Source organism: Arabidopsis lyrata, assembly GCF_000004255.2.
Source record: "Arabidopsis lyrata subsp. lyrata unplaced genomic scaffold ARALYscaffold_3, whole genome shotgun sequence".
In the NCBI taxonomy this organism is placed as follows: Eukaryota; Viridiplantae; Streptophyta; class Magnoliopsida; order Brassicales; family Brassicaceae; genus Arabidopsis; species Arabidopsis lyrata.
The window spans coordinates 5,734,258-5,761,773 of NW_003302553.1; the positions used below are offsets into that span (position 1 = coordinate 5,734,258).

The 27,516-nt window shown below is 35.3% G+C and overlaps 6 protein-coding genes across 7 annotated transcripts; 4 read left to right on the forward strand and 2 right to left on the reverse strand.

The window, feature by feature from the left end:
• Window positions 1-153: 153 nt before the first annotated feature.
• Window positions 154-2,740, reverse strand: LOC9321063 (eukaryotic initiation factor 4A-1). Its single transcript, XM_002884951.2, has 5 exons — window positions 2,586-2,740; window positions 1,911-1,980; window positions 1,716-1,819; window positions 1,197-1,627; window positions 154-1,113 (listed from the first exon to the last, which is right to left on the reverse strand). The coding sequence occupies exons 2-5, from the start codon at window positions 1,976-1,978 to the stop codon at window positions 478-480; spliced, it is 1,239 nt and encodes a 412-aa protein (XP_002884997.1). The 5' UTR covers window positions 1,979-1,980; window positions 2,586-2,740; the 3' UTR covers window positions 154-477.
• A 931-nt stretch (window positions 2,741-3,671) lies between these two features.
• On the forward strand, window positions 3,672-8,469 carry LOC9321064 (dihydrolipoyllysine-residue acetyltransferase component 2 of pyruvate dehydrogenase complex, mitochondrial). Its single transcript, XM_021033134.1, has 20 exons — window positions 3,672-3,800; window positions 3,982-4,030; window positions 4,459-4,552; window positions 4,843-4,907; window positions 5,004-5,089; window positions 5,181-5,221; window positions 5,628-5,683; window positions 5,769-5,843; window positions 5,928-6,020; window positions 6,204-6,443; window positions 6,532-6,604; window positions 6,717-6,817; window positions 6,945-7,030; window positions 7,104-7,179; window positions 7,267-7,334; window positions 7,422-7,488; window positions 7,579-7,674; window positions 7,755-7,857; window positions 7,946-8,041; window positions 8,125-8,469. The coding sequence occupies exons 2-20, from the start codon at window positions 3,998-4,000 to the stop codon at window positions 8,193-8,195; spliced, it is 1,620 nt and encodes a 539-aa protein (XP_020888793.1). The 5' UTR covers window positions 3,672-3,800; window positions 3,982-3,997; the 3' UTR covers window positions 8,196-8,469.
• Window positions 8,470-8,554: 85 nt separating this feature from the next.
• On the reverse strand, window positions 8,555-10,789 carry LOC9318927 (DNA-directed RNA polymerase I subunit rpa49). Its single transcript, XM_002884952.2, has 4 exons — window positions 10,150-10,789; window positions 9,867-10,004; window positions 9,339-9,653; window positions 8,555-9,128 (listed from the first exon to the last, which is right to left on the reverse strand). Exons 1-4 carry the CDS (start codon window positions 10,612-10,614, stop codon window positions 8,715-8,717), a joined length of 1,332 nt encoding a protein of 443 aa, XP_002884998.1. The 5' UTR covers window positions 10,615-10,789; the 3' UTR covers window positions 8,555-8,714.
• A 5,997-nt stretch (window positions 10,790-16,786) lies between these two features.
• LOC9318928 lies at window positions 16,787-18,335 on the forward strand. The gene is made up of 2 exons (XM_002882816.2): window positions 16,787-17,321; window positions 17,798-18,335. Exons 1-2 carry the CDS (start codon window positions 16,951-16,953, stop codon window positions 18,084-18,086), a joined length of 660 nt encoding a protein of 219 aa, XP_002882862.1. The 5' UTR covers window positions 16,787-16,950; the 3' UTR covers window positions 18,087-18,335.
• LOC110229867 lies at window positions 18,266-19,221 on the forward strand. The gene is made up of 2 exons (XM_021030930.1): window positions 18,266-18,278; window positions 18,560-19,221. The coding sequence occupies exons 1-2, from the start codon at window positions 18,266-18,268 to the stop codon at window positions 19,219-19,221; spliced, it is 675 nt and encodes a 224-aa protein (XP_020886589.1).
• A 4,009-nt stretch (window positions 19,222-23,230) lies between these two features.
• On the forward strand, window positions 23,231-26,024 carry LOC9318930 (growth-regulating factor 5). 2 transcript variants are annotated; one of them, XM_021030206.1, is made up of 4 exons: window positions 23,233-24,261; window positions 24,555-25,077; window positions 25,155-25,621; window positions 25,699-26,024. In XM_021030206.1, exons 1-4 carry the CDS (start codon window positions 24,063-24,065, stop codon window positions 25,704-25,706), a joined length of 1,197 nt encoding a protein of 398 aa, XP_020885865.1. In that variant the 5' UTR covers window positions 23,233-24,062; the 3' UTR covers window positions 25,707-26,024. The 2 variants fall into 2 exon arrangements, with proteins under 2 accessions (XP_020885866.1, XP_020885865.1); XM_021030207.1 differs by lacking the exon at window positions 25,699-26,024 and having other exon boundaries at window positions 23,231-24,261; window positions 25,155-25,629.
• Window positions 26,025-27,516: the final 1,492 nt, after the last annotated feature.

Genomic DNA, 27,516 nt, shown 5'->3' on the forward strand with positions numbered 1-27,516 from the left:
GAGAGAGTGTATGCCAATGCATCCTTAATTGATGGCATGGAAAAGATCTAACGTCGACATTAAAGTTATTTACGAGCCAAACCCATTTTGAGTTTTATAACCCGTTTGATACTATTAAACCCATTTTGAGTTGACATTACATATGAAAAAAAGTTGCAAAACCAAACTTTTATGGAAAGATTTGATTGATACAAAAATCAAAGACAAACGACAAAGCCGAAAATAAAAATAGAGAAGAAATAAATACTCCATATGATTTAAAAATAAAAATAAAAATGTTCAGAAAGAGAGATATGTTCGTAGATGATGGGAGAGAGGAGAGAAAAACAACTAAGAAAGGTATCGCTGATAAGAGGAGATAGAGAGAGACGACGGGGTCAAAATCAGATCAAAGAGTGCCTTGCAAAACAAGAAAACCTTTCTTCTCCGGTGATACTAGTACGGCAGCAAACACAGCAACGGACTTCTTTTCTCCCTTCACAGCAGATCGGCCACGTTCGAAGGCAGCTCTTCGACAACCACGTTATAGAACTTCTGAATATCAAACAGCATCCTCTCATCATCGTGGGTCACAAAATTGATCGCCACACCCTTTCTCCCGAACCTTCCACTTCTTCCGATACGGTGGAGGTAGTTCTCTGGCTGAGTTGGGAGATCGAAGTTGATAACCAGAGAGACTTGTTGGACATCAATACCACGAGCCAAGAGGTCAGTGGTGATGAGAACACGGGAGGAACCAGACCTGAACTCTCTCATGATGATGTCTCTGGTGTTCTGGTCCATGTCTCCGTGAGTTGCTGAGACTGTGTGGTCACGGCTTCTCATTTTGTCTGTGAGCCAATCAACCTTACGCCTGGTGTTAACGAAGATGACACTCTGAGTGATGGCCAGAGTCTCGTAGAGATCACAGAGTGTCTCGAGCTTCCACTCTTCTTTCTCGACATTGACATAGAACTGCTTGATACCTTCAAGGGTAAGCTCATCACGCTTCACCAAGATTCTCACTGGCTTGCTCATGAACTTCCTTGTGATCTCAAGAGCTTCTGGTGGCATTGTTGCGGAGAACACACCAACTTGGATCTTTGGTGGGAGAAGCTGGAATATGTCATAGATCTGAAAAAATCACAGAAACCAGTGAGATTAGAGTTTAACCACAAGGAGAATGGAATTAACACACTTAAGAAATATAGGCAAACCTGGTCCTTGAAACCACGGGAGAGCATTTCATCAGCTTCATCAAGAACAAACATCTTGATGTTGTCAGCACGGAGAGACTGCCTCTTCAACATGTCAAAGACACGTCCTGGAGTTCCAACAACAACATGGACACCAGCTTGGAGGATACGCTGATCCTCACGGACACTGGTTCCACCAACACAGGCGTGAACCTTGACACCAAGGTAATCACCGAGGGCCCTCATGACCTTCTCAATTTGCTGAGCAAGCTCTCTAGTTGGAGCTAGAACCAAAGCCTGACACTGGACAAGGGAGAAGTCCAGCTGCTGCAAGACACCAGAGCAGAAAGTCGCTGTTTTCCCAGTACCAGACTGGGCCTGCTGAATCACATCAAGACCTTTGCAAAAGGGGACAATTCCTCTTTGCTGAATAGCAGAAGGCTTCTCAAAACCTAAGAAACACATAAGAACACATGAGATTATGTTTTAAAGTAAGACATAAATCACAAAAGATAGCTACTAGAGTTCTCCTACACATACCATAAGCATAAATACCCCTGAGAAGGTTCTCTTGCAGACCCATGGCATCAAAGCTCTCATGAACCTCATCATAAGATGTGAAGAACTCATCTTGTCCCTCAAGTCTGTATCCATACAAGACAATTAACAACTAGAGCATGCACAAAGAACACACTCAAGAAAGAAAAGGTGATGAAAACAGAAGAAAAGACTCACACTTCATTCAGTTTCTGATCAAACTGACGTGCATCAAACTGTGTGCCTTCTGGTGCAGATCCCGCCATGACTACATAAACAGAACAAAAACAATCAGACATCATAACGAAAGAAGAGTGAAAACATCGATTTGATTTCGTTAATAATATGATTGCCAAGAAGGAATGTGACAAGAAAGCCAAACTCGAAGTCCATAAAGAGAGGAAAACAAGCATTAATATCTGTCTCAGATGATGTGCGGAGAAAATGTATAAAGGCACATATGGTTATCCATTATTTATAGACACCACTCAACCTATTTCTCCAAATTCAACCAGACAAAACACAGTGAGTGTTGAGATCATAAAAAACAGTCTTAAGTCTTCGAAATCGAACCTAGCGGTACCAAAATCTTGTACAAACACATCAACAAATCTACAGATTCTTAAGATGGGTAGATCCTAAGATAAATAATCGTCATCATCAGCAGCTCAGAATCTAATAAAGAGAACAAAAATCAGGGTAACGATAAACACGATCTAGAAGTAACGAAAAATTAAAACTTTCAAACCAACTCAACAAAGTTCGAACCAAATCTATCGGAAAACGCAAAAAAACGAATCAGAACCATCAAAAAGTAAAGAGACAAATCATGAATCGAAAAAGTTACAAAGAGAGAACAGATTCGATGCAAACCTGGAGCAAAGTTGAGAGAGATTGGTAAGCGAAAGTAAAGGGCTTTTTTCAGGGAGCTTGAATCTCCCAAACTCGGATCTGAACCGCGTTGAGAGAGAGAGAGATAAAAGAGAAGAGCGAAGATTGTGAGAGACTGATAGGAAAATCCGAAAGAGGCTGAGAGGAAACGCGTTACTTGTTTATATACTCCGTCTTTAGGGTTTTCTCCTTTGGAAATCTTCTCCTTTTCTTTTTTGTATTTCCGGTTTTACCCCTTTATTTCCTTTCTTTTTACTCTTTTGGCTCGGACAAGGATTTGTAACACTTAGCTCATGTCTTAACTTCGTTTTGGCAAAAATAAAAAATATCTAGTGGGAAATTAGGAACAGAAATTCTTCATTATTCTGTGCCTAGCAAATAAAAGATTCTTCACTATTTTATTTTTTCTTTTCCAAAGCTTTCTTCCTCCTGCAACTTTTGATGCTTTTTGACGTTATAACAAAGCATTTTTCCCAATCACAAAGTGAATATTACAAAAATAAAGTGAACGATAAACAAAGTATTATCTGAAAATAGCTTAACTTATTTAATACATCTATTTCTCTATGTTGAATGTTTAATCAGGTAATTGTTCCACATCCAATGCATTTACAAGTGATATCAAGAATCCTTGAAACGAAGCAAAACACACTGAGTAATAAGAAGGTGACCAATATGATGAAGCATCAAGTTGCTATCTTCATCGTCATCATTGATGAACCGATTAACAGTTTGATCAGAAACTGAATGAAGTGTGTCTTTCTTTTGTTCTGTTGGAAGCATTGAAGATTCAGATGGGCCAAGAATTAGGCCCATTAACAAAGTTTGACTAATCCCCGCCGTTCATTAGATATCTACGTAATCACTATCGCACGCACCTGCTGATCTCTGTCTTTTGGTGAGACGCAAAAGCTCAGAGAATATAGTAATAGGGCCCAATCTAAATAACAGAGACGTGGAAAAAAAAGAAAGGAACAAACCGAAATTTGTGAGAGGAAGAAGCTTTAATTAGCCGGTTTAATTACTTTTATATCGGTTTATGGTACAACAATTTGTTGGTACATGTAAGGCAGCATTTTGCCATTTCTGAAAAACCTAATCAAAAATATCAAACACAAAATTATCATCATCAAATCCCAGCTTCTTCCAAGTGATCCTTCACTCTCTAGGCTGCGATTTGGCGTTCTTCGTCTCTTGGTGAGTTCTAGATCGAATCCTATCTTCCATCTACAGATTTACTGTTTCAAAATTGGATTGAGTACAAGTCAAATTATCGAATTATCGATCTCGATCTCTGATATTTTTTGCTGACTCTGAAAATTCTAGCCAAGGGAAAAACCCTAACAACATTCTCACCATTTTTTATTTTCATTCGCAGCTCCGATTGCACAGCAATGGCTTCTCGTATCATCAATCATTCCAAAAAGGTTTCTCTTTCTCAAATTTTCATTTTTTTGTATGGCTTTACTACCATTTTTGATCTTTTTAGTTCTTTGATCTTTGTAAAACTGAGTTTATGCATTCGTTTTTATGTGATTTGCTCTGCCAATCAAATTTTTTTTCTGAAATGAGTTTCGTGTTCCGGTTTTGACTTGATCTAATTATGCATTAAGTCACGCAAATTTGGTATTTTAATTTATTTAATCATGGGCAATTCTGCAGTTGCCATTGAGAGCTTTAGTGACCTCCTTGTGATTAATGTTAGTAGCTTCGCTTTATGATTGGCAATTCTGGTATCAGCTATATGTTCATTTTATTAGTACAAGAAGACTCTACTTTTTACAGCAGAGTAATTGTATGTTGTTTAAATATATTTGTAACACTATTTTGACGGTTCTTGTGTGTTTCTGACCAGTTGAAACATGTTTCTGCCTTACTGCGGCGTGACCATGCTGTGGCAGTCCGCTGTTTCTCCAACAGTACCCAGCCCTCTCTCATTGGAAAAGAAGGTAATTCAGATAGCTTTTACTGTCCTCGTCATTGCTATCCTTACAGTTCATTTTATATAGGAATGTATCCAGCTGTGTAGTTGTTTCTTTTATTTGATATGGTAACAAGCACCCCACAGTACTCGGGGCTGAATAGTTCAAGTTTGACTTTCACATCGTTTTCCCTCGATCTCTGTATCATGAAGAACATAATAATAACGTTCCTGCTTTAAATAATTGAAAGTTGATAGGTTTTGAGTATATGTTATGCTTCTCGCTTAAGCATTTTCTTTATTTTTTTTGGTCTTCAGATATCTTCAAGGCCCGCCTGAATTATTCCTCTGTAGAGAGAATTTCAAAATGTGTTACTGGCAATGTAAGTCCCTGCTGCTCAGTTTCCTTTCTCGTCTATGCTTAGTAGCATTATCGTCTGTGTTTTTTTGGCCGTAATGTCATTAGCTGCATTATATAGGTAACAATGCTTAGTGGTATTTCAACAACGAGCACGAAACTAAGCAGCACAATGGCAGGACCAAAACTATTTAAAGAACTTATAAGGTATGTAATCCATATACCAATGTGCATACTTCTTGTTACCTTCCTATATGAATACTTCTATCCTAACTGTAAGCTTCTTTTCTTGCTTCAGCTCCCAGATGCGATCAGTGAGAGGATTTTCATCCAGTTCAGGTAGTTAGTTCTTCATCCAGAGTTTATTTTTAACTCTTGTAACTTCCAGCTTGCTCTTATAGACATCTTCTTTGACTTAAATTATAATGTGTAGAGAAAACCAGCTTTCTGATACTATTTTTCTCAGATCATATTTCAACCTATTTCTAGAAAAAGGTCATGCCTTGTATATGCTAGCTATGTAGCTGGTTAACGACTTATAAGGGGTTTATCACAGAATTTCTATTATGACAATTTTGTGTACCGCATAACAAGATTGTGCAACTGTGTTAAATATTAATGGTAACTGGAATAACTAGCATCTGACTTGGTTATTGTGCCTTTTGCGGCCATCATATTTCTGTCTCTGTGTATATGCATTCCTAAATGGTTTGTTTTACCGAGAACTTTTAAAAATTTGTTTCAGATCTTCCTCCTCATCAAGAGATTGGAATGCCTTCTCTTTCGCCAACAATGACTGAGGCATGTACCTCTGAGTACCTCCTTACTATAATTAACATTGTTTATTTTTTTATCATTCTATTAAAGATATCTGTTGAAACTTCAGGGTAACATTGCCAGGTGGCTGAAGAAAGAGGGTGATAAAGTTGCTCCTGGTGAAGTGCTTTGTGAAGTTGAAACTGTAATGTTAAATCTAGATTGAATCTCTTCTTGTTTTGATTCTTATGCCAAGAATATAACACTAATCTCAATCTAAATATTTTAGGACAAAGCAACAGTCGAAATGGAATGCATGGAAGAGGGTTTTCTCGCCAAGATAGTAAAGGAGGAGGGGGCAAAAGAAATTCAAGTTGGGGAGGTATGCGAGTTTCTGGCTTTTGAAGACTTGTTAATTATATAATGGGTTCTCATAAAGTACTTGACTGTGAGCCCTACGCTCCCTTTAGTTGAAGATCAATGAATATGCAATAAAAATGACAAAGATCTTTATCTTCATTTGTAGAATCACATAAAAATGGTCCCTTTTTTTTTGTCCAACTAGGTGATTGCTATCACAGTTGAAGATGAAGAGGATATTCAAAAGTTTAAAGATTACACACCCTCATCCGGTACTGGTCCCGCTGCGCCTGAAGCAAAACCAGCTCCTTCCCCACCAAAGGAAGAGAAGGTAGAGAAGCCAGCCAGTGCTCCTGAAGCCAAGATATCTAAGCCAAGCTCGGCTCCTTCAGAAGATCGTATTTTTGCCAGTCCTCTTGCAAGAAAGTTGGCTGAAGATAATAATGTTAGTTTCCACACGAAAAATATTAGTAAAGCTCATGTTTGATCTCCATGCTCTAATTTTTTTTCTACTTTTCCTTCAAAAACATTAGGTACCTCTCTCAAGCATTAAAGGCACAGGTCCTGAAGGACGGATAGTGAAGGCTGATGTCGAAGATTTCTTAGGTATCATAAATCCTTGGCTCTTCCCTCTCCTTACATTTTCCCCGGTCTCTCTTGCATCTCTTTACAGAATTTACGTCATCCTTGTCTCCTAATACATCTTCCTATGGTACAGCTTCAGGCAGTAAAGAAACTACTGCCAGACCTTCCAAGCAAGTGGATTCTAAGGTTCCAGCTCTGGACTATGTTGACATACCTCACACTCAGATACGAAAGGTAAATACCTATACAACCTTATATCTTGATTGCTTGTGGTATTTCTAGATTACCTCGACCATATATCTCTCTGTTTTGTACTATAATCCAAGAATTTCGAAATTTGTTAATTGTAAAAATTTGACAGGTCACAGCCTCACGTTTGGCATTCTCAAAGCAAACTATTCCTCACTACTACTTGACCGTGGATACATGTGTTGACAAAATGATGGGGTAAGTATTAAATTTCAGATAATGTATTTTGATTAGGTCAGTGGATGCTAGACACAGCTATTTTTATACGCAGTCTTAGGAGTCAACTCAATTCATTTCAAGAGGCTTCCGGTGGGAAACGGATATCTGTGAATGATCTTGTTATTAAGGTGCATTGTACTTCTTTTCTTGCAAGTCTAAATTAAATCTCCTTATCTGTTCTCCATTATGAAACCTTTTCTTTTTCGAAATTGCAGGCTGCTGCACTGGCTCTTCGAAAAGTTCCTCAGTGCAATAGTTCATGGACAGACGAATACATCCGCCAGTAAGTACAGATTCTGCTTCAGAGGTTCATGGAAACTTTGCAAACCATATAGTTTCTTGGTTCTTATTTTTCTCTTTTTATGTACAGATTTAAAAATGTGAACATCAATGTCGCTGTACAAACAGAAAATGGGCTCTACGTTCCTGTGGTCAAGGTGAGGGAGCTCTCAATACAGTTATTAACCTTCCTCTGCAGGAACTTGATATTTCTGAAAAACTCAAGTTATCAAATTGCTTGATTCCAGGACGCGGATAAGAAAGGACTGTCCGCAATAGGAGAAGAGGTGCGATTCTTGGCTCAAAAAGCAAAAGAAAATAGCTTGAAGCCGGAAGATTATGAGGTTAGTCTAGAATTCGGTCAATGCTCGCTAATAATGCTCTGCTCCGAAAGCAAATCACCTCAAACTGTTTCTTCTGACAGGGAGGAACATTCACAGTCTCCAACCTGGGAGGACCATTTGGCATCAAACAGTTCTGTGCCGTCATCAATCCACCTCAAGCCGCCATTCTAGCAATCGGATCCGGTAAGCCCTTAGCATACTCATCCACTTTATCCATTGACGTTTCTTCCCCGTAACTTATTGTAGTGTTGGTGTCTGAATCACAAAATAGCTGAAAAGAGAGTTGTTCCCGGTGCTGGTCCTGACCAATACAACGTTGCTTCATACATGTCTGTAACACTAAGCTGTGACCACCGTGTAATAGATGGTACAGAATCCGCCTCTCATTCCTACACCATTATTTAATCAGCATCTCATCGAAAACGTCTAACAAGTCATCTTCCTGTGCAGGTGCAATTGGAGCCGAGTGGCTGAAAGCATTCAAGGGATACATCGAGACCCCAGAATCTATGTTGCTGTAAAATGCAGACGCACACACACATCAAAGCTAAACTCATAAGAGTCTTCTGACCTCAAATTTCTTTGCCACAACATTTTCACCGGATTTGATCCCTTTAGCACTAGGCAATGGCCTTTAAAGTTGCGTGTTTTGATATTCTTTATATCATTGAGTTGACATATTTTTGTCTCAAAATAAAATCAGGAATCCAACAATTTTTCTGTGAACTGGATTTTTGGCTTAATGCTTGTTCATCATGGGTTGGCAAAATAAAACGCATTTACTTATTTTGTTAATCACCTCCAATAAAATACCTCTTTCTTCAAAATAAAATGCCTATTAGTTCACCATCATGGACTTAGAACAGTTTGCTTCCTAAAATGCCAAAACATCATATCATTAAACCAAAGAGACAGAAGTCTCCAAATACTAATAAGAAAAATTATGTCAACAAATCGTCAAAAGTAATATCATTAAACCAAAGAAACAGATGTCTATAAACTACCAGTAAATATGTAAAGATAGAACAAAATCTTCTCCATCACTTTCGTGTCTTCCGCCTCCGGTTAACCTCCGGGAAATTGAGAGGAGTCGGTAAGGTCGCAACCCAAGTTGAATTCTGCTTCACGAATTTGCAGCCAAGCTGTTGAAAATGTTTCCTCAGCTCAACTGTGCTTATCCTCAGATCTTTTGCTATGTCTTCTGGATCGGTCTTGAAATTATCCACATGAAGGGATAACACAAGAACGTAGCTTATCAGAAGGTTGGCCTTGTCAACAGGTATCCTCTCTGATTCAGAATCCTTGAACATGCTCTGAAATTTCCTACGGAAGATGTCTGGCATCTTGTGGTTTTTAGCGGAATCGAAACCATTCATTGAGTTTCTGTCCTTGAACTTAACCAGATGGGTGAGAAGCGTTAACGCACCAGAGACCGTCTGCTTTTTCATATCGTCCTGCATATACAACAAAATGACAGACATACATAAAGAATTTTCTGAGCAGTAGATAAATATGACAATCAAATTGACTATCAACAAGTTCAGAATCTCTTTGATTAGAGCAAACAAATAGCAAACGGCGAAACTGGTGCAAGCCAACATGATATTTCGCGTGTCAGAGTTACCATGTATATGTAAACTTCCAAGAAATAGTCAAAATTTTACCTTGATATCACGCAACTTGAACAATCTGTTGCGAACAAATACAGGGTAAGCATCAGTTGCTGCTTCAGTTCCCTGTTCCAGAAGCCAGTAAATATCTTCAAGGAAACTCCACTCGCCCTTTTCAATGATCTTTTCTAAGGGATAAGCTTCCTTTGCTGTCGTCGCAGCGGCATCATAAGGAGGAATGTTGCGTGCAACAGTAGAACTGGTGCTTTCAAGAGCAGCTGTGTTAACATCTAACTCACCAAGTTTCCCGTCAAGGAACTTCTGAGTCTCGGCATCATCTCCCATATTTAAGGCACGCTTCTTCTTGTCCTGCATAGAGACACACATTCCCATTTAGACATATAACAATCCTCTCAAATATAATCAGTACATATACTTAGTATTGCATCCCATATAGGTACTAATGAGATGCAAGCAAGGGTCTACACTAATGCTATGAATATTACAGCTTATATGTGCAATGATACCAATAAGACAGATACTGTAGGAAACAAGTCTACGCATCGAAAAGATGTAACATACCCGAGTAACAGCCTTCTTTGTATTATAACGGTCGCGTTCTCCTGTGGTAAGTTTGCCAAGTTCTTCAACAACCGCACTTCCTGAAGCTTCTTCCTCAACTGTTTCTTGAGCTTTAACTTTAGGCTCCAATCTGATTATCTGCAAGTAAAAACCCAAACCTTCAAATCTACATTCTTATATAACACAAACCAAACTCAAACTCTCAAAAATCATTTCTTCTCTATTCAAAACATTCCCACTAATTCAAACCACCAAAATCGAAACGAGGTAACAGAAGAAATACCTTATTGTGAGCAACAGGAAGAATCCTCAAAGTCTTAGCCTCTCTATTGAAAACACCAACTCTATAGGTATTCGTCTGCATAGCAGCTTGCTCGCCGGTGTAATTAGTTCCGACGAACTCAACTCTTGCGCCTGGAGGACTAACCACAACCTGAATCCTCTTCTTCGAATCATCCTTATGCTTATAAACAGTAACTTTGGGAGTTTCATGAACTCTCTTGCCTGTTTCTGGATCTACCTTACAAGGATCGTATCCTGTAGAGAAGTAGGCGACGATCGGAGAGATTCTATCGGGTCTCTCGGAGACTTGAGTGACTTTGAGAGTAATTCTCTTGTCTTCTTCGTTTTGATCCTCTGTTTCCGATGCTATTTCTTTGCCTTTCCTTTGCTTCTTTTCTAGTTGTTGTGGTGTATTGAACTCTTCTTCTTCCTCGTTTCTATGCTCATTCTTGTCTTCGCCTTCCATGGTTGTTGAGCTTTTGGATTCGTTTAGTCTATCGAAGAAGCAGCGACAATGTAGAGAAGATATGTTGTGTACTGGGAAATCTCACTAAATGCTAAAACCCTAATTTGGGTGAGTATGTTTCGGAAAATTACAAAACACCGACGCCTTGTTATTTGTCCGATTCTATAAAAAATCTTTACATGGTTTTGTTTATGACCCTAAACTTTTAATTTGTTTAAATAGATCCCCACCGTTATAATGACGTCTACGAACTACGGTAACCCTGGCATTTTCTCTTAGCAAAAACGACACGTAGTTCATCCGAAGGAAAAAAACTACACGATGTTTGGGAAGCTCCTAATTTACTTGATTTAATGCATTTTGTTCATCACAAAACAACAAAATTTTAAGCTATGGCCACATAACCTTTAAAAAAAAAAAAAAAAAAAATTAGTAATGGATTCTAATTTTTTTCAACCATTCCATCATTTCTAGACCAAGTTTGTATGCCGGAACTAATGTAACATTTTGATCTAATAAGTAGACCAAATTTTTAATTCGTTTTTTAAAATTAAATATACAGATATTTCAGGTTAAATGTGTATCGGACAGGTTTCAGAAGTAGCTTCACTATCAACAAGCATTACTATCAGATCGGACTGGTTATTCTTGGATTAGGGGTTCTTTAACACTTTGTCTTTTCTTTCGATTACAAAAATTTGTGACGTCCGAATTAGCTAGCGTGGAATTTGGTGTACTTGGATACATATTTTTTTATTTGTCGTCAAACCTTACCAAGATACATATACAATAAAAAAATCGAGTTTCTCTCTCTCAAATTTTTCAGAGAGAGAAACTCTTATGTTTTGCCGTCCGATTGTTAAATCGGTTTCAGTCCGACAACCACCGGCTTCTTATGCGATGGTTGGGTCGTCTTTTGTTTCCGTCATCTGCCGTTTCCTTTTTGCGGCGATGGACGGCTTGATTCCGGTCTGCGTCGGCCCCTTTGGTGACGTCATGACTGGCTTTCGCCTGAGTACAAGTTGTACAATGCATCGACGTCTTTCGCTCCATCTTCTTCACTGTTTCTCGTGTATCGTTAAACCTCCGATGTTGTTTCTTTCCAAATTGGTGCTGGAATAAATTTTCAGTTTTGGTTTAAAGCATCACGGGATGCTTTTGAAGAGGAGAAAATTCAGGCATGCTACCAGCGGCAGCCCAGACTCCAACCTCTACTTGCTAGCAGTGCCGGCCCGGTAAATTTAGGTGTCCTAAACAAAATTAAAACCTATAAAAAAAAATCTTTTAAATCAGATTTTTACCATTAAAAAGAATGTTGTAGTCGTCTCTAAAAGTCCACAATATTTTTAAAAAGTCTTACAAAAATTATTGTATATAAGAAAATGGGAAAATTGGAAATAAAGGATATCTACTTAAAAATTTGTCCATATATACCTTTTTTGTGAGATTGTCAGTTTGGACGATTTTACCCCTACACCCTAATTTAAATGTTTTTTTAAAAAAATAATCAAAAAAACATGTAGATATACAAGAGTAGAGGTGATTTGAAGTGAAATTTTTTAGATTTGGTTTTTAAAAAGTTGATTTTTTGATAGATAAAGTTTTATCTAATTTTGGTAGGACACATTTTCTAGAGTTCTGCGAAACTCAGAGTGTGTATTCTGCATTTTTGTACATGTTCTACTTATTTCAGACTAGATTTCTGTTCTGAGAATTTTAGAAATCCAAAAATCATAAATCTAAAATATTTAGAACATGCATTCTACGTTTTTCTCTATGTTCTAAATATTTTAGAATAGACGTTTTAATAATTTCTACATCGTCTGCCATCGTTAGAAATTGTAATCTGAGTTTAGAATGTAAATTCTACGGTACTGCAGATTTGATTTTCTGAAATTTTTAGAATTCTCTAAATATAGAAAGTAAATCTTCAGAAAAGGAAACAAAATATTTTTTTTAGATTACGATTTAAATGAATATTAATTGTTTAGATTACGATCTAAAGATGTAGAAGTTGTTGTCTACGGTTTTTAGACTAAGATTAAAACCTAAAACGTTTTCTAAACTCTAAGCTAAGCCACCACTTTCGATTTTTTTGCTATACCCTACGTTTTTCCTTCAAATTTTTTCTTTTTCCTTCAACGATTTGTGTCTTAGTTTCTCGATGTATATCTACTTAAGGAGTGATGTGTGAAGATTGTATGACAAGAAGGAGTGGAGATCTCAATATGAACCTTTTTATCTTTTGATATAAGTTTGCAATAATAAATGTTATGTATGAAAAAAATAATAATAATAAAAGAAATAATTGTTATGCATGTTATGCAACAATTTAAATGCATTGTTAAGTTTAACTTAATGTCCTACACGAGATTATGAGCTTAGTTACCAAGCTGACAATTGTCAAATTTGAAGTATAGTTTAATTTTTAAAGTATTTTACTGAGATCCTAATTTTCTATAAAGAAATCGATTAATTGCAAAACATAATTTTATGAAGATATATTAGTATGTTCCATGTTATCACAAACCTAAAGCGGTTTATATAGTCTGCTTTATATGTCCGTTACAACCAACAAAGATTTAATCTATATAAAATAAGCGATAAAAATACCTTTTATTAATGTAGGGCTAATACGTGTATTTATGATTATTTATCAGGTAATGAGGTGGTCTGCTACGAGAGTCCACGTCCACCCTCGGGAATTCACCGTATTGTGTTGGTATTGTTTCGGCAACTCGGAAGACAAACGGTTTATGCATCCGGGGTGCACCAATAGTTCAACACTCATGAGTTTGCTGAGATCTACAATCTAGGTCTCCCTGTGGCTGCATCTTTCTTCAATTGCCAGAGGGAGAATGGCTGTGGAGGAAGAAGAACGTAGATGCCTACGTACTTACTTTAACTAATAATCCATTTGTATATTACAATGTTTCCAAATGAGATACTTAAGCATCTACATAAGAAAAATATATAAGAAAACCAAAAATGGATTTAAATAAAATGAGGGTAAATTTGGGTTTTGAATTGTGAAAAAACCTATATGACCAATCTAAAAAAAAAAGGGATATATGGACAAATTTTGTAGTAGATATCCTTTATATCCAATTTTCCCTAAGAAAATTTAACAAATTTTTAGGTAAAAAGGCCCAAATTTTGAGGCCCTAATCGGTGGCTTCGGTAGTTTGCCCTCTGCGCTGGCCCTGCTTGCTAGCATAGACGTTTAATTTCAATATGCTTGTCCGTGAAGGAGTTTCCTTTGACGGACTTTGTTGGTGCTAAGGTGTCGGCTTAGAAGGTGATGGAGTATCTACGGCGGCGGATACCGGAGATACGACTAGCCAAAAAATTCTCCGGTGACCATTCTCCCATCGTGGACGAGAACAACACGTGTCGTCTTGGTTATGGCACTTTGTGGGCTGCTTACATGTGTTTCTTTATGAAACACGTGTTTTGCTTAGTTATTAAGTTTTTATACGTTTGTTTGATATTTGTTGTAGTTTTAAGTAAGTTGGTGCGTAATAGTACATCAGTTGCTAAGTCAGTTCATACCGAGAGGAGCAACTAGTGACTTTGTTCTTCGAGTTTTGGGATATCTGTGGTTGAGGCTTTTTCAGAAGTTTCGGGTTGGCTGGATTGTACTCATAGCTTCGTCAGGTCGAGCGTTAAGTATAAAGTGTTTCTGGGACGAGGGTTAAGTGAGAGATTCGGTTTTGCTCTTTTTAGTATTTTAATTTTTATTGAAATTTCTGTTGGCCTCTTTCTGTAAATTGATCTGTTTCTTTCGTGGTTGCTAAAATCATTAATAAAGAACCATCTCCAATCGTTAGCTTTATTTTTTGCTCTAAATTTGGAGTGCTCTAAACATAGAGCAGAGGTTTGCTCCAATAGTTGGTTCTATTTTTTGCTCTAAAATAAATATTCTATTTTAATATTTTGTTTTAATTATTCATATAGTTCTTTATTTTCAAAGTTTACAAATTTTATCCACTTAGTTTATTTTGACATAAATATCTAATAAAACCATATTATTAAAATTTAAATTTTATTACAACACATAAATGGAAGATCAAAAGATCAATATATTTTTATTTAAACATCATCATTAGTGTACTTCTCCCACAAATGATCTACTAAGGCATTTCGAAGTGAAAAATGAGCTTCTTTGTCTTTGATTTGTTGATATCGAGCAAGAAATTCTTGAAATCGAGTACTTTCATCATCCGCTATTTCGACATTTGGAGGTGGATCGTCTCTTTCAACTTCAATTGGTGCATTAAGATCACGCTCATCTTCGATTATCATGTTTAATTTTGTTTATGTACTTTTAGTTTATCATTTGTGTTTGCATTATTTTCTAATTTAATATATGTTATTGTTATATTTTTAAATTTCAATTTATTTAGTAACTATGATTTTAATATAAAATTATGTATGTATATAATTTAGTTATATAATTTTGTTTAGGTATAAAATGATACTATTTGAAAATTGAAGGAGTACTTTGTAAATAAAAAAGTTGTGCTCTAAAAATAGAGGGATGAATGAAACAATACTATTCATCTCTCTATTTTTAGAGCAAGATATAGAGCACCATTGGAGTGATTTTGTTCCAAATATAGAGTTTGGAGCATGATATAGAGCACCATTGGAGATGCTATAGGCTTAGTTTCTTAGACCATACATAGTAGGATAATTTTTAGAGGGGTGTGAGTAATAAAAAAATCAAAAATAAAGGAATAGTGCGTTTGGAGACTGAATCCGGGTGTGTGATAACACTCGGGTGTTATCTCACGTGTCTTCTTGTGAGTGGTTGCGATGAATAAAGACAGCAGCTTTAAGCTTGACAACGATTTCGGTTAATCTTTTTCTTTATTTCTAAACTTAACCTCTTACATTATTTTAATAATAAATTACCACTAACACACATTCTTCCACTTGTCTCATTGTGTATGCCCTTATGTATTATTTAATGAATCTCCAAAATGGTTTTTCCATTGTTGGAATGCTGTAGTACGAAAGTATATATCAATAAAAAAAAACACATTTTGGAAAAAAAAAATACATATACAATCTGAAGCAACAAAACAAATGATGCGTAATATTTTATTTTATTTTGTTACCCACCTCAGTCCTCACCCAGATACATATTTAAGCTGACGTATCAATCATTTAGTATAATATTATATGAGTAACATATGGATTTTTAATTTTTCTTTTAAGAAGAATAATCGTGGTGCGATCGAGCACAGTTTTTTTTGTTAAAGGGTTTTCATAAATAAAAATCGAGCACAGTTTTCTTATGCCACTTAAAACTTTTATAATAGTTGAGCATAAGAGAGCCTAGTGGATACATGAAAATTGATCTATACAATCGATTAATTAACATGGCCAGTATATATATTTAACCACTAGATCGTTACATTGGTAGTAGTTTAATCTACTATTATGTTAAAAAAGAATATTTGTATTGCACTATTATTTCACTGTTCCAAAATTAACGAATGTTCAACTTTTGGTATGTTGAATGGTATGCAACGACTGTTCTTTATCCGCTATATATCTTTAACTCTTTTTTTTTTATCGCAAGTTGTATAATTCATTAGACTCAATGACAGATGTAGTACTATGAAAGATAAGACCGTTGAACCAAAAGTCAAATTTGAGGTATGTTAATGTATTGTGATTCTACTAAGAATTAATTACGGATTTTGCCCTTTTTTATAATGGTATTTATGGATTTTGTCTTTTTTGAATAATTTATAGATTTTGCCCTTTTTTAGGCTCCAAAAATATGATTTAACATGCGTTTCATTCGTTATATTTGGGTTTAGTCAGTTCTAGTTGTTCTTAGGGTTTAGTATTTGGTATAATGTACGTATTTTTGCAAAAAAAATCATAAATACGTACATTTTTAAGTGTTAGAAAATGGCAAAATCCATAAATTATTCAAAAAAGGGCAAAATCCATAAACGCCATTATAAAAAAGGGCAAAATCCGTAATAATCTCATTCTACTAAACCTAAAAACCTAGAATTCTATATTTAATTACACACGACGACGCTTCTTCCCTAATGTCGCTATCGTTGACTTGATCAGAATCATATAGTGAAGATGCAACCTTATCATATAGTAGTTCTCAAAGAGAAGGCCATTTTAATCCCATGATCAACAAATATAGTTGTTCAAAATAGACTTTCGCCAGAAATTTCCATCTCCTTTCCATAAAAACAACTCTCCTTCCTTTTTTCCCTTTATAATCTCGACAAAGAGAGAAGTTATATATAAAATTTTAAGAAGTAAAACTCTTTTGTAAAACTTTCATCGTTTAAAATCATGGAGATCAACGGTCAAGAAGGTCATCGACACGAAGAATCATCATCAGAGTGGTTCGTAAAGTATCTAAAACATCAAGGCGATTGGTTAGAGAAAACTAGAGGGAATCTTATGGTTACAGCTACGGTTATAGCTGGTATGAGCTTTCAAGTTATGGTTAATCCTCCTGGTGGCGTATGGCAAAGTGACAATTGTTCTTTCGGAAATCAAACCGGAACCGCACCGGTTTGTAAAGGAAAAGCAGGAACTGCGGTATTGGAGTATGAGAGTTCAAAGCGTATAGCCTATCTTGGGATGGTTATTAGCAGTACAGTGTCGTTTTCTGCCTCAATGAGTCTCATTCTCCTTGTCATCAGCGGTATACGACTAAGGTACCAATAAATAAATTATATGTGCAAATTCATATAACACGGCTGCTTAGTATGTAAATTATAATAACTTGTTTGTATGTTTTTTTTTTTTTTTAAGAACTTGTTAATTGTATGTTAAGTCTGGAATTTTAATGTAACTTTTGTGTTTGACAAGATATAACGGAAAAGCGAGGACTAAAAATGGTCATGTAAATTGAGATTTAGGTGTTGACTTTTGGTTTAAGTATACCAACTATGTCGGCACAATAGTGCCCAATGGTTGACTAAAAACTAATTCAACAAAACTGGTCTGATTGGTAAAATACTAACTCGATGGCTATTTGATTAGAATTTAAAACTATGAAAAGTTGATGACATAGATCATAGTTATCTAATGGAGTTTTCGTACACTCAGAATAATTAGTGAGAATTGTTTGGTTTTAGGATAAATTAAAAGACACTTGTATACGTATATGATGACATAATTCTATATATAGGAACCGAATGATAATGGCGATCCTCGTAACATTTATGGTAGTGGCGGTTCTTTGTATATCGGCGGCGTTCTTCTTCACCATCGTGCTGGTTCAGTCCGATGATCAGATAATTCGTGATATACTACTGATATATGTGGGATTTTGGGTCATATTTCCTGTTTTAATACTTTTAATCCAACTTGTTCGATTTATAGGTTGGCTTATTTGTTTCATGTGTTGTTGTTGTTGTCAACGTCGGCGACGGTCCCCTCAACGGTTGTTGCCACTGGCTCCATCTCCGGCCAATTAAGAAGAGAAGGAACCCGTGGTTCGAACCCACGTATAAATTTGGGAATTGGTGTAAGCTAAGGAAAGTCGTAAACTCGTACTAGAATAAAAGTCTCCCAAGGTCATTGTTATACCGTTTATTAACTGTGTGGGTAAATTGTACTTTTTTAAAAATTCATTTGATTAATAAATAATAATTGTATGTGCGAATTATGTGAATCGTGGCAATTGTGTGGGTTTTTATTGTTATAAAGTTGAATAATTTTTTTTTTTGGTAAGAATATAAAGTTGAATAATAATGGGAAAATTGGATATATAAGATATCTACTAAAATTTTTGTCCAAATATACCTTATTTTGGTAAATTAGTCAAATAGGTTTTTAAAAAAATCAAAACCCAACTTTACCATCATTTTCTCTCAAAATTAATTCAAAATTGATTTAAAAAATAAAACTTCCTAATTTATTTACAAAAATTAAATAGAAATCTAAAAAGTCAAAACCGGTTATAATTACGGGCTCGTGTCTCCGGTTCTTGGTTTATTGGCTTACAATTCAAACCCGTATGGTGTGGCTGTGAATCCTTATGAGATTAACATAATGGGCACGGAACAAAACTCTATTTTGATCAAGTTCTTGAGTAGCGTGGCAAGTGGGAGCCCTAAACCTAACACGAAGAACTCATCTCTCTTGTGTGCTTGCTTCACAAGTAACGGTAACATAACGTTTAGGGAGCAAGTTTCAGCCTCCGTTTTCTTGGGAACAAGACAAGGGCATTATGTGCTGGTGATTAGAGCTCATGATAGTAGTGGTCGTGGTAGTACGTTGGTAACGCCGCCGTCATCTCCGGCGGTGAATGACGGTGGCGGAGGGAGATTAGCGGTTGGGAGTGTAATTGGGTCAATGATTGGAGCGTTTCTGTTACGGTTATTGGTGGTGGCGATGGTAGTGAAAGGGGAGAAGAAAACGATGAGAGAGGAGATGGAGAGGAGAGCTTATGAAGAAGAAGCACTTCCGGTTTCAATGGTGGGTCATGTTAGAGCTAATCCTAATGCTTCAAGAACAAGAACGGTTCCAAGATTTGACAATACTAGGTACAGTAAGTCAGTAACAAGTATCAACAATCGTAAATTAGGTAGATCGTCCTTCTTGATATAATATTTTCCATTTTTAGTGTTAATTGAACCTCTCTTTTTCTATTTATGTTGGATTGTAAGTTTTAAGATTTCATTATTTAGGAGATAATATGTGGAATTAACTGTATTGAAAATGTTGTAACACAGTTTAAGTTGTTTTGGGCTAGTTGGTTAATTACATATATTTTGAAATCGAAAGTGATGGCCAGGCCCGGCCCATCCATAAAGCAGGCAAAGCATCTGCTTTAGGTCATAAAATATAATAAAGTTTTAGGGCCACATTACAAAGAAACTTGCTTAGCCTAGTGGTTATGTAGTTAATAAGTTAGTGTCAAGTCTTGAGTTCGAATCTCGTCTTCTACAGTTTTTGTTTAAATTTTTAACAATAGTTTTAAATAAAAAATTATATTATTGAAATATGCTTGAGGCCCCAAATATCCAAGGACCGGGCCTGGTGATGGCTTAGCTTAGGGTTTAGAAACGTTTTGGTTTTAACTTTTTCTAAAAAATATAGATAACGATTTCTGAATTATGTAGATCATAATCTAAACAATTAATATCCATTTAAAACGTAATCTATAATAAATATTTACTTTCCTTTTCTGAAAATTTACTTTCTATATTTAGAAAATTCTAAAATTTTCAGAAAACCAAATCTACAATATAGTAGAATTTACATTCTAAAAGAAAATTACAAATTCTAACGATGGCACAAGATGTAGTAATTAGTAGAATAGGTATTCAAAAAGATTTAGAACATAGAGTAGAGCGTAGAATGCATGTTCTAAATATTTTAGATATATGATTTTCGGACTTCTAAAATTTTTAGAACAGAAAACTAGTCTAAAATTTGTAGAACATGTATAAAAATGTAGAATACACACTCTGACTTTCGCAAAACTCTAGAAAACATGTTCTAACAAAATTAGAAGAAACTTTATCTATCAAAAAATCAATTTTTTTCCAATCAAATCTAAAAATTTTCACTTCAAATCATCTCTACTTTTGTATATCTACCTATTCTTGTGATTAATTATTTTTAAAAATGCTTAAAATAGGGTGTAGGGGTAGTTTGGTCCAAAGTGACAATTTCACCAAAAAGGTATATATGGACAAAAATTTTAGTAGATATCCTTTTTTTCCAATTTCCCCAATAATTAATGTGTGAGTTTGTATGATTTTTTTTTTGTCATTTGGATTTATTATTTATTGTAAATTATGAGAACTGTTACATAGACGATTCTACAACGGACAATTTCTTCTGATTTTTATTAGATTCACACCTCTTTCACCTCCTTCTTCATGCTCATCTCCTTCACCTCGTTCTTCTTGGACACTTCTTTCTCTGTGTAGAATCCTGGCGAACGGCTATAATTGTACATCACTGGAGATCTCCTGCACACTTGTTTTCAATAATCTGTAAATTTATTAATAAATCGCAGTATCTGGGATACGAACCCCAGACCTCTGGTGTAGAAGCATTAATGAACTTTTGGTCAACCAATGGATCAAAGGAGCTTCCACAAGTTCTGGAGTTTGTATGGTTTTTCTTTTGAATATCTGAAAATTCAAGCGCGAATGCTCTACATCTTTTAGAGGTGGGATCCACACCAGGTTAAATTCATTTCTTTTGGAGAAGAGATCCCGCCCAACAAACGTCGAACCCAATATCTCTACCTGCAAAATTTATTACTGAGCCAACACAATGTTGGTTTTTTGTTTACTAAATTCATGTGATTAATAATTGTGTGTTCGAATAATGTGGATCGTGGCAATATCTCCTTGTGAATATTGGTCCTGATCGTGGTAATAATAATTGTTTTTTCTTTCTTTTGAATGAAACCAATAGTTATTTTCACCATGATCTTAGCCCAAATTTCCCGTAATTCACTCTAACATATAAATACAAACCCAAAAAAGAACAAAGAAAACAAACTAGAATGCAGTGCACACTCGAATGAAAGATCACAAAAAGAAAGATTATGAAAAAAAAAAAAAAAAAAAAAGAAAGATTATGAACATCACGTTGTGGGGGAGATTAAATATTTCTCAACAAAGAAATAAGTATTTTTTCAACAAAAAAAAGAAATTAATATTTGAACGTAGAAATATAGCAATGTTTCATATATATAATATTCGTAAATCGTTGATTTTTATGTGATTGGATGGATGATGAAGCAAAAGTTTTATATTCCGTTTAGTAGATAAATGAAAAATATCGTAAAGAAACCCTTGAGGCCTAAAAGATAATTAGGGTATAGACTAGTATTAACATGTTAATATATATGTCATGAAACTGAAATAAGAAATAGGGGAAAAGTGAGTCAAAGGGAGAGAAGGAGGTAGGTCTCTTGCCCTATAATATCTGCATTTACCCACCCATCATCTCCTATAGTAGATATTTATCACATCTATGTAGCAACCCTCCATTTTCCTTATAATTAATTTGTTACAAAAACATAATAAAAACAAGAAAAGAAAGAAGAGAAAAGGAAGAAGAAAAGATGATGTTGATGATGCAGATGAGTGACTAAAATGGAAACTTATGCTCTGAAATGGAAATATCCCTCAGTCCAAAGGTCTTTCCACCTTCTTCCTCCTCTTTTACCAACCATCAAGAGTGGAGCTCTAATATGTTTAGGTACCATCTTCAATCTCTCTAGATATACACATGCATATCACTTTCGAACCAATTTAGAAGGTGAAGTTCAACAGTATATAATTAAAAAGTATTTAGGATGAATGTTCATTGCTTGAACGCCATTTTATTATGTACAGTGGTCATGGTAAAGAGGTAAGTAAAGTAACCATCTTAATTTTTGTTGTGTTGACCGATATATCTTCACTAACTAGCTATAATAATTAATTAATTACATATGTATTATTTTGTACTGAAGAAAGGATATAATTTGTAATTGCCAAATGATAGAATTAGTATTTGCTAATTACAAAAATTTGTACAATCACGATATATACTATATATGGTCAACTTTTTTACTATATTCCACCATTCTACTATTACTTAATGTTATCAATTGTACTAGTTAGTATCATCCACTATATGTAATCATTCAAACCCTAAATTTGATGATCATGTAATGTATGTATGTATGAGTACATTATATTAGATATAAACTTATAAATGTGCATGTAAAGAATGGTAGATAGTAGTAGTAGTAGGTGTGTAAGGAGAAAGATCTAGGGGGCTTCAAAAAAAGGAGAGAAAAGGACAGAGCATGTGAAAAGAGACAGAGAAACAAACAGAGGAGTGAACAGTCTTACTCCTTTTTTTTTTTTTTTTTTCTATGCACTTAATGAACCCAACCCTCTCTGTATATTTCTGATTCTTCACATGTCTTCCTCTTCTTTTTTATTCCTAAAACTTTTTTTTTCAGTAAAAACTAATGCCGAAAAAAATAATTAATAAAAAAACGACAAAATATCTAACATTTTTTATAGAAAAAGGACAAAAGTACTTTCACTTCACTTGCAACCAAACAAACCTAGTCCCCTTCTTTATCCAATGGTCTCTCCCCTGCTCTCTATTTCTCATCTAAACACCCTTTTCTTTCATTCTTATTTACCATTTTGCCACCTTATGTAAAAAATGTTAAGAAAAAAATGTGAGAAGTAAAATCTCTTTTTTTCTATTGTCGTCAGAAACTGTGAAATCTAAATATTACTCTTTTTCAAGTCAGCAAAAAAGTTTGGTTTCTTCTTCCCGAGTCAGAGATTCGTGCCAGTGATGATACAAGAAGCTCATTCCGAATTCTTTTCATAAATACTCGTATTTCTCTTTTTTTACATCTATCTGTTTTTTTCTTGCATCTATCTGATTTTCCTCTGTCTTTAGACAGTAATAACAGAGCTCACTAAATGTGTAATAAACAAAAAATGAGCTCAATAAAAAGGTAAATGGCACTCATTTTTAGGCCATCAAGTGTTGGGATACAGCTGAAATTAAAAAGGCGTCAGCTTAAAGGAAAAAATAAAAAAGATTCCCAAAAATCAATGCACTTTTTTTATAAAAAAAAACACACAAATAATTACATATATATAGTTTCAAAATAAACGAATATAAAAAAATGAATAATATGAAGAAAGATTGAGAAGAGAGGAAAGAGTAGTCAGAGAGACAGGAGCATCAAGTGCTGCAGAAGAAGCAACAGGAACACTGGGCCTGAGTCTCTTCAGATTTGCCAGTCTTTATAGGACCACACTCTTCTTCTTCATCCCCTTACATACATTTTATATTTTTATCTATTTTAACATTTACAATATTGGATATTTTAATGTTGTTTTGATTTTACACTACATGGCAAAACTCCTTAAAAGCTCTTGTCATGATGTGATTCTTTTTTCTTCTATTTATTTTTTGTTTCTTTTTAACACTGTCTATATATCTCTCTCTTGAAATGTATAATGAAATGTTTTGTGATAGCTCTTTGATTTATTAACTCTTTGATTAACATTCCCCCAAAATAAACCCTACTAGAGTGTGACTAGCTAATATTTGTATACAGTAATCTCTATTCTGTAATAAAAAAAAATTTATCTTTCCTAAATACAAAAAAAGTGAGGTATATATATATAAAAGAGGGAGTGGCCTCGTGTAGAGGAAGAACCTAGCTAGTGTTCATGCAATTTGCATCTGAGGAATATATGCTTAGAAAGAGAAAGAGGGAGAGATATCAAACCAGAGGAAAAGAGTGACAGAGAAGGTGGTCATCTTTGTCTGTCTCTGTCCGAAACTCAGGAGCCCTAATCTCTGGATCCATCAAGAAAGCTCTTATCTTCCTTCTTTTATGTTTCTGATTTTGCTACATATATAAATAAACCCTCTGAGGAAAGCTAGAGAAGAAGATGATGAGTCTAAGTGGAAGTAGTGGGAGAACAATAGGAAGGCCTCCATTTACACCAACACAATGGGAAGAACTGGAACATCAAGCCCTAATCTACAAGTACATGGTCTCTGGTGTTCCTGTCCCACCTGAGCTCATCTTCTCCATTAGAAGAAGCTTGGACACTTCCTTGGTCTCTAGACTCCTTCCTCACCAATCCCGTAAGCCCTATAACTTTATTTTATTTATTTCATGTTTTTCTTGTTCTTGCATAAAGTTTCAATCTTTTGTTGATTCTCATGCCCAAAGTTTTCAGCTTTGTGTGTTTAAGAGTGATTCGGTTTCTTGGTTTCTTCTTAAAGCCTCTTGCTTTTTCTTTCAACGACCACTTTCAATAACTCAGTTACCACAGTTTTCTTTTGAGGATTTTGTAACTTAAGGTCCTAATTAATTAGGGTATTAAAGCAAAAAAGCATGATTAATTTTAGGGTTTTGTTTTAATTAAATGATGCAGTTGGATGGGGATGTTACCAGATGGGGTTTGGAAGAAAACCAGATCCAGAACCAGGAAGATGCAGAAGAACAGATGGTAAGAAATGGAGATGCTCAAGAGAAGCTTACCCAGATTCAAAGTACTGTGAAAAACACATGCACAGAGGAAGAAACCGTGCCAGAAAATCTCTTGATCAGAATCAGACAAGAACAACTCCTTTAACATCACCATCTCTCTCATTCCACAACAACAACAACCCAAGTCCCACCTTGTCTTCTTCTTCTTCATCTTCAACTACTTATTCTGCTTCTTCTTCTTCGATGGATGCCTACAGTAACAGTAATAGGTTTGGTGTTGGTGGAAGTAGTAGTCACACTAGAGGTTACTTTAACAGCCATTCTCTTGATTATCCTTATCCTTCTACTTCACCTAAACAACAACAACAACCTCTTCATCATGCTTCCGCTTTGTCACTTCATCAAAACACTACTTCTACTTCTCAGTTCAATGTCTTAGCCTCTCCTACTGACCACAAAGACTTCAGGTTCTTTCATCTTAATCTTTAATCTCCCGTGTTGATCTTTCATGGAAACTTTTATTTATGGAAATATTTTAATTCAGGTACTTTCAAGGAATTGGGGAGAGAGTTGGAGTTGGGGAGAGAACGTTTTTTCCGGAAGCATCTAGAAGCTTTCAAGATTCTCCATACCATCATCACCAACAACCGTTAACAACAGTGATGAATGATCCGTACCACCACTGTAGTACTGATCATAAGATTGATCATCATCATCACACATACTCATCCTCATCATCATCTCAACAACATCTTCATCATGATCAAGAGCATGATCATCGACAGCAACAGCAACAGTGTTTCGTTTTGGGCGCCGACATGTTCAACAAACCCACAAGAAGTGTCCTTACAAACTCATCAAGACAAGATCAAAATCAAGAAGAAGAGGAGAAAGATTCATCGGAGTCGTCGAAGAAGTCTCTTCACCATTTCTTCGGTGAGGACTGGGCACAGAACAAGAACAGCTCAGATTCTTGGCTTGACCTTTCTTCCCACCCAAGACTCGACACTGGTAATTAATTAATCTGCTGAAATAATCTTATGATCTATGCTAATTATTGATAGATTAACATTAATACAAATTCTCAGGTAGCTAATTAAGGAAAGCATCAATGATGGATCTGCACCAACACACACAACTGTGAAATGTTGAAGAAGAGTCAAATTTCACATCTATTTCCGTGGAAGGATGAGACAAGACACTGTTTGCAGAATCCTGTAATACATTTATGTATTTTCTATCGTTTTCTATGTGTGTTAGGTCCAACAAGAAAAAGTGATCCGACAGATATATATCTGTATGTGTTCTCTTGCTTTCTCAAGAAATCAGTTTTTATTTTACTGTCGCTGATAGCAACAAAAGAAAACATGACTTGATTTGTGAGGGGTATGGTTATATATATTGATTTGTTTCTTAGGATGCAAGCATATCTATATAGTTTCACACATAAATCTAGATTTTTTCTAGGGCCTGTTCTGATTAACTTATAAACTCTCATGCAAAGGAATAATAATAGACTAGGTTGCAAATTCTGTATGATGCAAAGTATACGATTATCCGCAATTAGTTAAAGTTATAAATGAAAACACAGACAGAGAATCAATTAGTATATCTAATTGACTGTATGTATATTGAAATTATCCGCAGGTTATGAAATGACGTTTCATAGGCCCAAGTCTTGAATCACGCATTGACAAAACGAGAGAAAGGTCAAAACTCAACAAAATATCGCAACAAATCCAACTTATTATTATGTAGAAACATAAATTTTATTGTCGTTTATAGAAAAACAAACAATCATATTCAACTTTTTGGTGTATGCTTCCTTCCATGCATGTGCTTCTTTAGCAAAAAGAAAGAGGAGAGTTAAAAGACAAAACATCATGACTCTTGATTAAGTTTATTAATCTGTTACGTGCGTATGTTTACTTAGAATCATTAGTCATTACCAACATTAATCTTATATTTTTAATATCTCATTATGTATAATATATTTATGCTGAGAATTTTAAAAGTATGTTGCCACCGAAGATTCTATGAACTGAATAAGGTCCAGATTTAAACCAGCTCATCTTTGGTCTTACCAAACAAAAACGCGTCCTAAACACTTTCATAGTTAGGAACAATAAGATCAATATTATCATTCTTCAACCATGTCAAACTATCCTAAGCAGACCGATTTTCATAAACCGAATCAGGTCATGAAACTTTCAGAACACAAGATATTTCCCAAACCGTATTCACTACTCTCTGATTAATCAGTGGCATCCTTCTCAAATATGTCCTACCACCAGTTCTATAAACCAAACCAGAGGCCGGTTTATCAATTCCCATCATCATACGAGGAGTCTTCCATAAAATGGGCACTTTGCAACATTGTTGCAGAACTAGAGATTTAAATAACCAAAAGTTTTACAGATAAAACACTAAAGATTCCGACATTTTCTGACTCCAAGAGCTATCAAACATGAAAGATTTCGACACTTTATGATTCCAAGAGCTATCAAACACGCAAGAATGACATTTTCTGATTCCAACAGCTAGTCTAAGCAGTTCCTATCTGACAATGTCTCAAACGTCAAAATCAAACCTAAGAGAACTGACAAAGAATCTTTTGTCTACGAAAAGCATAACATGAAGTATGAAACTTGATCTTCCTACCTTACTCTGCCTTGATTCTCACTATCATCACACAAACAAACCGAAAATATCGCAAACCATGCATAAACAGAGGATTTGTGTACAACCCTGAATCATTAAGAGAGGTAGAGAATGTAACAAGAATATTCAAAACACAAAATCACATTTGCCAGCAACTCACAAATGAAGTTAGATATCGGTTTCATCATCTCACAGAATCCCTAAAACAATATTACATGACTTGAGCCATGCTTTTTTTCTCTTCC